At 42.0% G+C, this 14,062-nt stretch overlaps 2 protein-coding genes across 8 annotated transcripts in view; one reads left to right on the top strand and one right to left on the bottom strand.

Moving 5' to 3' along the window:
• TRIM55 (tripartite motif containing 55) overlaps window positions 1-9,272 on the top strand; it is a 46,834-nt gene extending 37,562 nt beyond the window's left edge. For 4 of the 7 annotated variants that reach the window (XM_008575737.1, XM_008575739.1, XM_008575734.1 and 1 more), the window contains one exon: window positions 8,229-9,272. In XM_008575737.1, the coding sequence (XP_008573959.1) occupies window positions 8,229-8,351 (123 nt within the window). In that variant the 3' untranslated portion in view covers window positions 8,352-9,272. Of the gene's footprint in view, window positions 1-6,083; window positions 6,458-8,228 lie in introns of those variants that run through there. The other 3 variants (XM_008575736.1, XM_008575733.1, XM_008575738.1) reach the window with 2 other exon arrangements.
• Window positions 9,273-10,237: 965 nt separating this feature from the next.
• Window positions 10,238-12,502, bottom strand: CRH (corticotropin releasing hormone). The gene is made up of 2 exons (XM_008575732.1): window positions 12,192-12,502; window positions 10,238-11,282 (listed from the first exon to the last, which is right to left on the bottom strand). The coding sequence occupies exon 2, from the start codon at window positions 11,266-11,268 to the stop codon at window positions 10,693-10,695; it is 576 nt and encodes a 191-aa protein (XP_008573954.1). The 5' UTR covers window positions 11,269-11,282; window positions 12,192-12,502; the 3' UTR covers window positions 10,238-10,692.
• Window positions 12,503-14,062: the final 1,560 nt, after the last annotated feature.

The raw sequence follows: 14,062 nt of genomic DNA, 5'->3' as shown, positions 1-14,062 counted from the left end.
CCCCTATTCTCTCCCTCCCTAGCACTCATGGACAGTGTGCTATATTTTCACAGCTCTGTGCTTCATTCCTTACATATCTCGGTTGCTCTGCCCCAAGCAGAAGTGTGTGCCTTCCTGTGAGAGAGATGCCCGTGATGGTGCAGCTGCCGAGCAGAGTTCCCGAGGCTTAGACCCCGGCTGTGAGCCACATCAGTGCCTCAGTTCCTTCTCACCATGGGTGACTGGCCCCGGTTCTTCCTGGCTCTCCTTTCCAGTCAGGAATCCATAATGCTTAAGCTGTCCAAGGGTCTGAGTTTCAGGAATGCTAAATAGGAAAGCAGGCCAACACTTGGGTTTGGTCTTTCTGAAGAAACATTCTAAACATGATCTTGGCATTCCTACCCACGCCTGTTTGCAGCATCTGGCTTTGGTTCTCTGACCCAGCCTAGCAGGTGCAGGGTGGATACTGGGTGGTTGCCCACTCAGCAGCCTCAAGTCTGGCCTACCCCTTCCTGTCCACATTCCTTTAAGGCAAGTGGATTTTATTATAGATGGGCAAGAGTTCCTTTGAATTGGCCCAGAAAGACTGACATGCTGTGGCAACCAGATCCTCAGTCAGGTTGAATTTCTGATTGGCATTCACAGCGGTACTTGGACATTGAGGAGATGGCAGCCCGAGTGTGGGGGCCTGGACATGAATTTCCCCACTGTCCCCAATCTCCCCTCAATGGCCTGGCATCGGTCATCCCTCGGGATAAGGCGTGGACGTTTCCAGGTAAAATGTTACCTGGCAGGGGTGTACATTAAGCCGTCTTCATCCATTAATGTCGTAGTTCCAGTGTGTTTATTCAGACTGATTAAAGCCTGAGGGAATGGAGCAGGGGACAGGTAGGTTTTAATGCATCAGAGTTGTGGGTGGAGTAGAGAATGGGGAAGGGCAGATGCTGGCACATCATGGACGCCCTGGGAAGCTCAGGGGCAGCCTGAGGGCGCTGTTTCCTGATGAAAATGAGCTCACTCTTCTACTTTGGGACAGCTAAAAAAAAATAATACCCTTTCTAAATGTGGTTACTCAGGCTTGTGCCAAAGTGAATGTGAGGGAAGCATCTGTTTAGTTTTGTTTAGTCAGTGAGTCACGTGAGGCAAGATGCGTTTAGGTAAAGGGACTACTGGTATTAACACCCAAGCCAAAACAAGTTCAAGTTCATCAATCTGCACCCAGTTACATCCCCTATGCTCAGTGCCCAGGGACTGATCTGCCCTTAGTTACACTTTGAAGGCAGTTTCATGCTTTCATTGTCAAGAATCTTGCCACAAGGTGTACTTTGGCTTTTTTCTTTTTTTTTAAATTCATCACATTTAGCATAAAAATCAAGCCAGGAACTCCACCAAGAATTTTACTTTCTTTTCTTTGACACTTTCCCACTAAAAAATAACCTTCTGTTAAGAGCAACAAGCGTGTGGGCCTTTAGAAGCTAAGAAGGCAACAATGATGAAAATCATGCCAGGTAACAGAAAAATGTGGATAGAAGCAGTAATACAAGACACAGTTTGCTTTCCTTGTAATTCTACTCTGAGCACAGCCACTGTACACGTGCAGTGATAAATGACAGCTGGAACCAGCCTTGCAGCAGGGGAGGCAGAAGGGAGCAGTGGGCACCGTGGTGAGCAGGGCAGAGGGAGCATGCCCCATCCCAGGGACAATGCTCAGTCCCAGGGACAGCACTGCTCCGCTCTCCGTGTGGGTTCCAGGCTGCTAGGTCTCTGCTTTGTCCAGAGAACCTGCAAATCCAGATCTTAATGTGGAGTTGCTTGACTTTTGAAGAAAATTGTAATTATGCTAAAAAGCACAGAACGTAACATTAATCATCTTGTACATTTCTAACTGTAGAGTTCAGTTGTGTTAAGTACATACACACTGTAGTGCCACCGAGCCAATCTCTGGAGCTTTTTCATCTTGGAAAACTGAAAATTTATACCCATTAAACAAAACCTTCCATTTCCCCGTCCCCTCAGTCCCTGACAAACACCATCCTACCTTCGGTTCCTATGAATTTGGCTATTCTAGAGACCTCATATAAGTGGAATCATACAATATTTGTCCTTTTGTGTCTGGCTTATTTCACTTAGCATAAGGTCCTCAAGGTTCATCCATGTGTTGGAATTTCCTGCCTTTTTAAGACTGACCAATATTTCATTGTGTTCCACATATACCATATTTTGTTTATCCATTTATCCCTGGATGGACACTTGGGTTGCTTCTACTTCCTGTGGACTGTTGTGAATAATGTTGCTACAAACATGGGTGTGCAAGTTCCCATGCAAGTTCCTGCTTTCAGATCTTTTGAGTATATACTCAGAAGTAAAATTGTTAGATCATATGGTGACTCTGTTTAATTTTTTGAGGAACCTCCACACTTTTTTCCACAGTGGCTGCACCATTTACATGGCCACCAATAGGGCACAAGGGTTCTAATTTCTCCACATCTTTGCTCCTGACTTTTTAATGTTTGCAACTAATTCAAGTTTTTCAAAGTGCCATGCAGGCACCCATTTCAGATCAAGTAAACACTGTCCATAACCTGGAACTATCCTGCACCCAGAGACAGATGTCCACGAGTCTCTGACAGGATGCATGCTCCTTAGTCACCATCAAAGAGAAATGATTCTAGGTGACATAACATGTCGAGGGCGAGGCCTGCACATCACGTGGCTCTAGCTGGAAGCACCTCCCTCCACCCTGCTCTTCTGTGGAGTGAAACAATACTCTAGTTTCATAAGCTGACATTGCTTTTTTCTCTCTCAGAAAATACCTGATAGTAAGAGGGGAAAACTCAAAGGAAAATAAAAGATTTTGTGTTCCTGAGTGAGTCTGGATCATGAATACCCAGAACTCCTGGTCAACCTCATCTAACAAAAATAGTTTTTCCTCTAAAGCAAAGGTGTATCACTCTCTTCTGCTGGTCTCTTGTGAACCTGGGCCAAATTGGATCTAAGAGTTGAGACAGAGGGAAAATGCTATCTCCTTACTCCATGTCTCAGTTTCCTTTAAGACTAAAAGTCGTATTTGTCTCATTATCTGTAGCCCCATAGTGACAGAGCACGGTGTTAAGTGACGCCTGTATGTTTGTTCATGTATTTGTTTTGTCACCCGAGAAAGAAGTGTACAATTTAGAAATAATATGGGACTAACAATCCTTTGCTTATCTTTTTATACATATCAAGCTAAACCAGAAGCACAACAAGCTCAAAAGCAGGTAGAGGAGACAGGTGCTTGTCCTTTGTTTTGCTTTATGGGACATCGATATTCCTAAGAAACAAAACTTCCTGTGGTGGCACAGAGCCAGCATTTGGAAAACTGTTTGAAGGAATACATACTTACAGTTCCATCTGGGGAAGACTGTAGGAAAAATGTCTGCTTTTGATTTGGTGGGCTGTGCTTACAGAAAGGAGATTTCTATATCTTTAACTCATTCTTCCTTTATGAGGTAGCCATATCTAAGAATTGGGCCTCTTTGCTGGACAGTGTCATGGATGATCATTTTTACAACATGCCGAGGGGATCAAATCATATAAGTATTGTCCAGTTCTGGAAAGATGAGCTTTCAAATGTGATTGTCTTTTCTTACTGGGGTTCATCGCTGTTGTGTATAGTTCATCATAAACAGTCCCCAGGTGATTCTGCATGGCAGAGAAGCCTCTTCACCATTGTAAGAAATAAGGGAGGGAAAAATAAAGGGAGGGAATGAAGGAAGGAAAGAAGCAAAGAAGGAAGGAAGGGAGAGAGGGAGGAAGGGGCACCTAATATAAGTGAGGCGTGTTCAAACTGTTTCACGTGTATTACTTTATTTACTCAGTCCTTACAACAACCTTGTGAAATAGAATCTCATATCTCTTTTTAACAGACAAGAAAACTAAGGCTCAGAGAGGTTAAGTAACTTGTCCGTGTAATACAGGTGGGATTACAGCTGGATCTGGGATTCAAGCTAGGCTAAGCCTCTTTGCACAGAACTTCCTTGCTGAAATGATTGGTGGGTTCTTGGTTTATTAAAGCAAGACCAAGGAGATGGTGTAATCATTTAAGGACACTCAGGATAATCTCTGCTCTTGATCCCCACTCTGGCACTGACCTTTCTTCCCTGAAAGATATCAACGGTCCATATTGTTTGGAGGAAAACCTAATAAATTACGCCTGGAAATTTGGAGGCATAAGTGCAGCAAACCCAAACTATTTGATCCCAGATTATGAAGGCTGTCAGGTATTAACAGCTAAAATATTTAAAATGGAAGATAGATTTTAATTTCTAGCAAGAAAAGCACAAAAATATATAAAATTCTAAAAGCAGTCCCAAACGGCTTGTTAGCCACAAGCAATTTCCCAAAGATTATACATATCCTTTTGCAGAACACTCTTTAGCTATTTCAGCACAGCTGTCATGAAAGTTTCCTCTAGATTAGGAACTGCCTTCAAGGGAAAGAGGCTACAAAATGGACCCTGATGGTCTGTTTGTCTAGGCTGAATCCACTCTTCACTATATAGAATGCTTAGAAGAAAAGTCTTTTATACATCAATAATATACCCAGATCACTTTTTTAATATATGTTAGGATTAGTGAAGGTAAAGTGACTATGGTGGGGAAGAGGAGAGTTTGACATGTACAAATAAGCACAGGATTCTGTCAGGGTGATGTCTATTTCACTGTAATTTCAAGGACATTGAGGTATCTAACGCATTACCAACAGAATCTAGTGACACCCTTTTTTAAAACTCCCAATGTCACTTAAAGTCTCAACTGTTCCTTCATAGAAAACTACATGCTTCAGCTTTATCCTACTCTCGTTTTATTTTTTATTCTTGTGATTTTTATAGCCCTTCTTAACTTTCTATCAGGGAGCAATATGGCAGTGTGAAGGATAATCCCACAGCCATAAGTACTTGGGATAATGTTATTAATATTAAAACATCCCCCCTCCCAAACGTATATTTAGGGTAAAATCTGATAAGGTATGGGCCAAACACTCATTTTGAGTGGCGAGAAAACACCATGCTTATCAAAGTTCTGCTTTGCCTGCACCGGGTGTTGTCCATTCATATAGCAGCTTCAAAAACTCACCTAGGCTTCTAAGCAGAATGCATGTGGCTATCTCATTGCTTTGAAATCAGCGGCATTCTAACCCGGTGGAATAGTTTCACTAGTGAAGCCATCAAAATATGTTTACCCATTTTCTATAGTTCTCCTAGAAAGAAGTGTGGTTGTCATGGTATCTTGAAGTATAAAGAGTTTGAGACCATACATCAAATTGCCTTTCAGCAAGACTTCTTTATGATGTCCCTCATTCCATTGAGTTATTATTTTTAAAACCCAAAACAATATATATAAATTTCACTTACGAGAATAGGTTGGTCAGTTAATTCAAAAATCACATCATGTGTCTATCAGGTATTTATAGAAGATAGTTATCTCTTTAGAAATATTGATGTTATTAGGTATTATTGCCTAGAAAAAAACAATCCTCTTATGATTTGCTCAAAACTGTGCCTGCAGTTTTGGAAAATTATACTAAGGAGATGTATATCTATATATCTCTACAGATACAAATATATAGATATATATACACACATGCACACAAACACATATTTTCACATCCTGGTAGAAAATTTTTAATTAAGCAGTGGAGATATTATATTAATATGCCCCACAATGTCAGGTGGTATAGCAATGTCATTTAAATTAAGATTTTTTTTTTTTATTCTGCAGGCTTTTCTAAGCTCAAATTCCTATTAGTTTCAATGACACTATTATCTCAGTAAATAATGTACAGGTGGATTTTTTTTAAGTAGAATAGCCTGGACTCTTTTTTCCCCAAAAACTTTCTTCTGCTGCATGCATTCCTGCTGCCCCTTTTCTTTGGATCATGAGTGTGAATTACTTTCATGGCTCTTGGCCAGAGCCAAGATAACCTGAGCTTGCTTTCCATCCCTAATCATAATTACATCCCATATAATTATAATTATTATTATTATTATTATCCTTTCTCCTGGTAGAAAAGTGACTGAACCAACTAGCTCTTCTTCCTCTGATTCACGTTTTCTTCTGTTTCAGATTGGATCTGAGGCCCCTCCTCTCCAGGGACAGTCTGCAGCCTCGGGGAGTGGGAGTAGCACTGAATCTGAGCCAGCTCGTCATGTCTTCTCCTTTTCCTGGTTGAACTCCCTGAATGAATGATGTTTATTCCCACTGCTGCCCCTCTCTCTGCCTTCCTGAGATGCACACAGGCAGTAGGGAACTTAGGTGAAATAAATGAAATGGAGATGATGAAAGGGACCGCTGAACAGGACTTCTGCAACAACAACAAAAAAACACCACAAACTAAAAATACCCTCTAATTCCATATGACTTATCTAACACACTGCTGGAAAAGAATACTTTGAGAAAATAGTTGCAGAAAGCACTTGAAAAAAGAAATTTGATTTTATGTGAATATTTTATTGNGAAAGAGGCTACAAAATGGACCCTGATGGTCTGTTTGTCTAGGCTGAATCCACTCTTCACTCATATAGAATGCTTAGAAGAAAAGTCTTTTATACATCAATAATATACCCAGATCACTTTTTTAATATATGTTAGGATTAGAGAAGGTAAAGTGACTATGGTGGGGAAGAGGAGAGTTTGACATGTACAAATAAGCACAGGATTCTGTCAGGGTGATGTCTATTTCACTGTAATTTCAAGGACATTGAGGTATCTAACGCATTACCAACAGAATCTAGTGACACCCTTTTTTAAAACTCCCAATGTCACTTAAAGTCTCAACTGTTCCTTCATAGAAAACTACATGCTTCAGCTTTATCCTACTCTCGTTTTATTTTTTATTCTTGTGATTTTTATAGCCCTTCTTAACTTTCTATCAGGGAGCAATATGGCAGTGTGAAGGATAATCCCACAGTCATAAGTACTTGGGATAATGTTATTAATATTAAAACATCCCCCTCCCAAACGTATATTTAGGGTAAAATCTGATAAGGTATGGGCCAAACACTCATTTTGAGTGGCGAGAAAACACCATGCTTATCAAAGTTCTGCTTTGCCTGCACCGGGTGTTGTCCATTCATATAGCAGCTTCAAAACCTCACCTAGGCTTCTAAGCAGAATGCATGTGGCTATCTCATTGCTTTGAAATCAGCGGCATTCTAACCTGCTGGAATAGTTTGACTAGTGAAGCCATCAAAATATGTTTACCCATTTTCTATAGTTCTCCTAGAAAGAAGTGTGGTTGTCATGGTATCTTGAAGTATAAAGAGTTTGAGACCATACATCAAATTGCCTTTCAGCAAGACTTCTTTATGATGTCCCTCATTCCATTGAGTTATTATTTTTAAAACCCAAAACAATATATATAAATTTCACTTACGAGAATAGGTTGGTCAGTTAATTCAAAAATCACATCATGTGTCTATCAGGTATTTATAGAAGATAGTTATCTCTTTAGAAATATTGATGTTATTAGGTATTATTGCCTAGAAAAAAACAATCCTCTTATGATTTGCTCAAAACTGTGCCTGCAGTTTTGGAAAATTATACTAAGGAGATGTATATCTATATATCTCTACAGATACAAATATATAGATATATATACACACATGCACACAAACACATATTTTCACATCCTGGTAGAAAATTTTTAATTAAGCAGTGGAGATATTATATTAATATGCCCCACAATGTCAGGTGGTATAGCAATGTCATTTAAATTAAGAACACACATGCACACAAACACATATTTTCACATCCTGGTAGAAAATTTTTAATTAAGCAGTGGTGATATTATATTAATATGCCCCACAATGTCAGGTGGTATAGCAATGTCATTTAAATTAAGATTTTTTTTTTTTTATTCTGCAGGCTTTTCTAAGCTCAAATTCCTATTAGTTTCAATGACACTATTATCTCAGCAAATAAAGTACAGGTGGATTTTTTTTAAGTAGAATAGCCTGGACTCTTTTTTCCCCAAAAACTTTCTTCTGCTGCATGCATTCCTGCTGCCCCTTTTCTTTGGATCATGAGTGTGAATTACTTTCATGGCTCTTGGCCAGAGCCAAGATAACCTGAGCTTGCTTTCCATCCCTAATCATAATTACATCCCATATAATTATAATTATTATTATTATTATTATCCTTTCTCCTGGTAGAAAAGTGACTGAACCAACTAGCTCTTCTTCCTCTGATTCACGTTTTCTTCTGTTTCAGATTGGATCTGAGGCCCCTCCTCTCCAGGGACAGTCTGCAGCCTCGGGGAGTGGGAGTAGCACTGAATCTGAGCCAGCTCGTCATGTCTTCTCCTTTTCCTGGTTGAACTCCCTGAATGAATGATGTTTATTCCCACTGCTGCCCCTCTCTCTGCCTTCCTGAGATGCACACAGGCAGTAGGGAACTTAGGTGAAATCAATGAAATGGAGATGATGAAAGGGACCGCTGAACAGGACTTCTGCAACAACAACAAAAAAACACCACAAACTAAAAATACCCTCTAATTCCATATGACTTATCTAACACACTGCTGGAAAAGAATACTTTGAGAAAATAGTTGCAGAAAGCACTTGAAAAAAGAAATTTGATTTTATGTGAATATTTTATTGTGTGGGAAACATTACAAAGGGTGTGTAGGTGTGGTGTGTGTGGATCAGTGACAAGTGGCAAGTGTTTGAAAAAGTGGGTACTACACTCTCATGTCTAATAGGCACTGGCTTTTTGTTAAAATATCATAGTAGCTCTTATTTCCTTTCCTCTTTAACAGTGCAGGTGGTCAGTGAAATTCAGCATTAATTCAGAAGTGACTGATTTATCAATACGTGGACAAAAGGTAAATCATTGACCAAAGCTATGAAATGTTTTGCAGACTTTTTTTCTCTTCCATAGAAGATGTCACCGGGTGTATATCCAGAAATATTTTTTGAATTTGGTGACACTTTCATAGTCTAGAAGGCTGAAAGCCTAGGACATCTCTTGTGACATTTTTCTAACCTTAGTTTTAGATATTTATGTATCAGACACTTTAAATGACAAAGACCTTCCAGCAGGAACTGTCTCCTTTCTCACACATCCACTGTGGCACCAATCTAGTGAATTGTAGAACTGCATGTATTTAAATATATATATACATAGCACACATTAATATATATAAATACATATATATTTAAATCATGCTTTATTTGTTACACCATAATGCCTTCTTGAGAACATAAATGTAACTTTACTCTGTATGGACTCTTAAATAAATGCTGTTTTTAAAAAGTTAGTCTTATAATGATTTATTAAGTACTTCATATTATTAATTCATTAGTCAAGTGTATTTCAAGGACCCTAGGGCAAGAAGCTTCTTCATACATGCAAATTAATTTTGAAGTACAGAAGCACTAAACATTTGATTGATTTTTTAAAGCTATAACTAAATTAGCAAAGGCAAATGCATTGTGTAACTAAGTAGATGTGTTGTTTAGTTTTAGAAGTGAATAAAGATAGTTCATATTCCTAAGAATCAAAGTGATTAGGATTGGCATAGACATAATTGTGGAGTGTATCTGTGTAGTTATTAAAGTCAAAGTGTTCTTTACAAGAAAAATTTTCCTAAGTGCCATTTTATAGCAACCACATTTAGCTGCTTTAAGTGGAAGTGCTATCAAGTTTATCCTGTTAGAAGTAGCTTAGAAAAAATATATATTTTATGGTACCAAAGTTGTAGCTTGATAAAGTGAGCCTTTCTCATAGAACAAAAGTGCAGCGTTTGGCTGTTAAGGTTTGGAGGAATGCCTGCCTCAACCTTCTCCTCCTTTCCTTTTATCCCTCCCCACTCTTCCCAATTATTTTCTAAATTATTAATCATAATTTCCTATTATTAATCAGGATTAAATGTTATTTCCATTATGAATTGATCTTTCATTTATAGGATTGCCAAATTTTAGAGCTAGAAGCAACTTCCCAAATTGTTTAACTGCAACCTCAGAGGAATAATCTGAGGTACAAAGATGAACCCATGGCAATTTCAGGGTTTTTGTGAGCCACTGACATGTGATTGTATTTTTAGTAGAAAATAAAATGCAAGAAGTTTTGGGTTTTTCTTGTGCTGAAGACAATTTGGAGGATTCTAGGAGCTGAGAGAATTTCCTGTGTATGAGCATTAAAGAGGAAAATAAAGTCATGATTACCTTTGCAGCTTTTATTAAAAATATAAATATTCGACATTCTCTTATACAACCAAATTGACCAAGGATTGGAAAGATGTTTTATTACTGAAACGTTTACAAGAAAAAGTTGATTCAGAGAACTTACAGATTTCGTCTCACCCAGCCACCAAGAGAATGGCGTTCTCTTTGGCTCCCCCCTCAATAAAAATAATTAACTGGATCTTCTATCAGCTCCTTCAAAACGTTTCCTCCTGGGTCTCCATTCTCTTTAAAACACCACTAAAGACATCTGGAAGTGGAAACTAAAAGCAGACAATACAAATAACACTGTGTCGTTACTACACGTGAATACACGTTGTGCATGCTAATTAAGGGGTATAGACGCTCTCCCTGTACATCCTCTATGTTTCAAGCTATATAAAAATAAACAAATGATATCAGAGCAGCACTATGGTACAGAATACTGTATTGTGTGTGTGTGTGCGCGCGCGCTCGCTAAATGCAGAATCTTTTTGCACAAACGCACAGTTTCATTTCCCAATAATCTCCATCAGTTTCCTGTTGCTGTGAGCCTGCTGCGCTAACTGCTCAGCCCTGGCCATTTCCAGGACTTCCCGGAGAAGGTGGAAGGTGAGATCTAGGGAGATGGGCGGCTCCTCGGACCGCCTCTCCCTCTCCGACGCCTCCTGGTGGCCGCCGAGGGTATGCTCTGCGCCGGGCTCCGCGGGACCGGCGCGGCTGTCGAGCGAGCGCCGAGGCAGCGGCAGCTGCTGCAGCAACACGCGGAAAAAGTTGGCGGTCGCGTGGTCCGGCGAGGGGCGGCTGCCGCTGCCGCCGGCGAGGGGCGAGGAGGCGGGCGAGAGGGGAGCGGCGGGGCTCTTGTGGAGGTTCCCCAGGCGGAGGAAGTATTCCTCTCCCACGCGGAGCAGGACGGGCCGAGGCTGCGGCTGCTGCGGCGGCGGCTGAAAGAAATCCAGGGGCTGGGGGGACTGCGGGGACTGCCGGGCGCCAGGGACGGGCCCCCGGCTGAGGAGGGCCCTGCATGACGGGCAGGGCAGGAGAGCCACCAGCAGGACGCCCGCGGACACGAGCAGCGCCAACCGCATGTTAGGGGCGCTCGCTGCGGCACAGAGGCGGGAGGAGGGCGGAATGAGAGAAGGGAAGAGAGAAAGACAGAGTTGATCAGAGTTTAGATCAACCGGGAGCTGCACTCACTGGGGGCCTGCCTACGCGACACCCACAGACCCGCCAGGTTCCCGCCTCGGTGGGTCGGGCGGGCGCTGTCCGCGGTGCTGACGCGCCTGTTCTCGGACTTGTGGAGTTGGGGTGACAGGGGCAACGGGAAAGGGGACGCCTGCAGGGCTCGGTACCAAAGCTCATCCCCTCGCCAGGCAGGAGTGACCCCAAAGGGACGGTCCCTGAGTTCTCTTTCTAGCGATCCCCAAAACTGATTCCCCCGAACCTAGAGAAGAGCCACAAATCTAAGATCTCACCCTCTCTGACCACCCCCTTCAAGACATTTCAGCATTTTCTTCCCAAATGAGAACTACTTCCTCCTCCTCCTCTCTTTCCATCCCTGTCCTTGCTTCCTTTTCTCGGGGATCGGGATCTATGGAGTTGGGGGTGGTGGAGGGGTGCTTTAGACAGACACCGAGGAGTAACGATAAGCAGCCGTCTAAGTTTGCTGACGCCACATCCCAGCTGCACACACACACACACACACACACACACACACAGTCAGCGAACACACACGCGCGCGCACACACACACACGCGCACAAACACATACACGCACGCATACACACACACGCGCGCGCACACACACACGCACACAAACACATACACGCACGCACACACACACATACACACACGCACACACACATACACACTCACACACGCGCGCGCGCACACACGTACACACACACGCGCACGCGCACACACACACACACACGCAGCACAGGGGCAGCCCGCCCCGCGGCAGCTCAGGCAGCACAAAGTTGGTGGCGCGTTCCCGTCCAGGCGCTCCCTACCTTGCCGGGCGCTTCTCAGGTGAGCCAGGCGCTGCCGCCTCTCTGCAGAGAGATGTCTCGGGGCTCTTACTGAAGCTTTTCTTCCCTTCTCCTTTCTGTACCCACTCTCTTTTTCTTTCTCTCTTCTCTTTCCCTTCAGTCTCTCAAAGGACTTGGGCTCTGAGTTTCTCCACACCAGAGCCCGGAGTGGGATTTTATAGCGTCGACCCTCTTCAGAAAGCACGCAGCATTTGCCTAATAAGCTGACGCTCTCTTGACAGCTCGATTGCGTGCTGCCTCTGCTCCTGCATAAATCATAGGGCCCTGCCAAGGAGCGAGGGGCAGAATTTTGCTATCTCAACACTGAATCTCACATCCAATTATATCAACAGATATTTATCGCCTCCTTGGTGACGTCAACGAGCCCTAAAATGGAAGGGTTTCTTATGACTTGTCCATTGACAAAAATTCTTGAATGAGATTTCCCAAATGTGAAAACATACTGACCTCTTACTATGAAAGGCCAAACTGGGGATCGAGAAAGAGCGAGTGAGAGAGGACAGGAAGGGTAAGTGGGAAGGAAGGGAAGTCTACCAATGCAGTCCTGCTGGGAGAGCAGCAGCCAGTTAGAGGGGGCAGATCTGAATTCCCCCTCCTACCCCTCCCTTCTAACCTCTCTGACCTGTCTGAAAATACCCCTTTGCTAGGGACAAAGAATCCCACCAGCTCTCTGCCTGGAAAAGAATGAAGAACCAGGAGATGAGCGGGCAGGAACATCCAGCTTTAAGTCTGCTTTTTCCTCCCAAGAGCAGATAAAGGACTTATGAGTCTGCATAGACAAGACCAATAAGTCTCTTCAAAAGCAGCTTAAGTTTTCTAAATGACAAGAGCTACCTCCATGATGAAGGGGCACAAGTCAGGGTCAGTCGGGGCTGCAGCAAAGATTTTAGATTCTCTCAGAATGTCACTGCTTCTCATTTATCTCTCCTCTTGGAAACTGAAATTAATTGTGGACTCTATTCCAAATTAAGGGAGAGAAGGCTAGAGAGAGGTGCGTGAGTTAAACAATCTTTATTTAGTCTACTCAGTGCAAACCCAAATGACAGAGGCATCAATTCTCACCTCCTATTCTGTGTTGGAAATTGCATGAAAACAGGGCTGAATCCTTCAGTTGCATGTTTTAATTGATAAATATTGAGTCTGTAAAAGAGGTAATCTCATTCGTTTCACCTCCAAATACTATCTACATCCATAATAGCATTCTTATAAGGGGACCCCACATTATTTTCTTTTTTATCATTTCTTTTTCCAAATTCAATTTCATAAACAAATGCTCTCTGGCACTACCACAGAATGGAATGCTAAGCCTATAAAACCACGATCACGTTTTGAATTAAGTTGACACTATCACATAGGTGGGAGGCAGTTGCTTCTAATTCTGCAATTCAACATGCAATTCCAAACTCTGGTGTCTGTGATTCAATTCAGCTTTTAGATAACCACCAGAGTTGTTTATCAGAAATTTCCTATTCCTCATTTCTGGTTACTTCTGCTGCTTCCATTATAGCTAACATGACAAGTGATGCAATGCATATTTCAACTCCTATTTTAGGTCTATAATAATCCACAACTGCTCTTAGAAACAAAAGAAAGGTAGGGAGAGAAATGCCGACAGTTTCCAGAGAAATCAGCCCATAGTTGGATCATTGCACTATGGAATGTACTTTTGACATAAAAGAGTAGACAAAGAAATATGTCTATTGGGGAAAATGTAAGTTGTTGATAGAAGACCGTGCTTATGGAAAATAGTTGAGCTTCTGGGGGAAAGCCATGTTTTATACTGATAGAGAGGCATGCAGAACCTTAGTTTTTATATTGTGGCCTTTTTTTTT

The sequence above is a fragment of the Galeopterus variegatus genome, unplaced genomic scaffold, assembly GCF_000696425.1.
Source record: "Galeopterus variegatus unplaced genomic scaffold, G_variegatus-3.0.2 Scaffold1229, whole genome shotgun sequence".
NCBI lineage: Eukaryota > Metazoa > Chordata > Mammalia > Dermoptera > Cynocephalidae > Galeopterus > Galeopterus variegatus.
The sequence above is the reverse complement of the archived record's forward strand: the minus strand, read 5'-3'. Positions and strand labels throughout refer to the sequence as shown.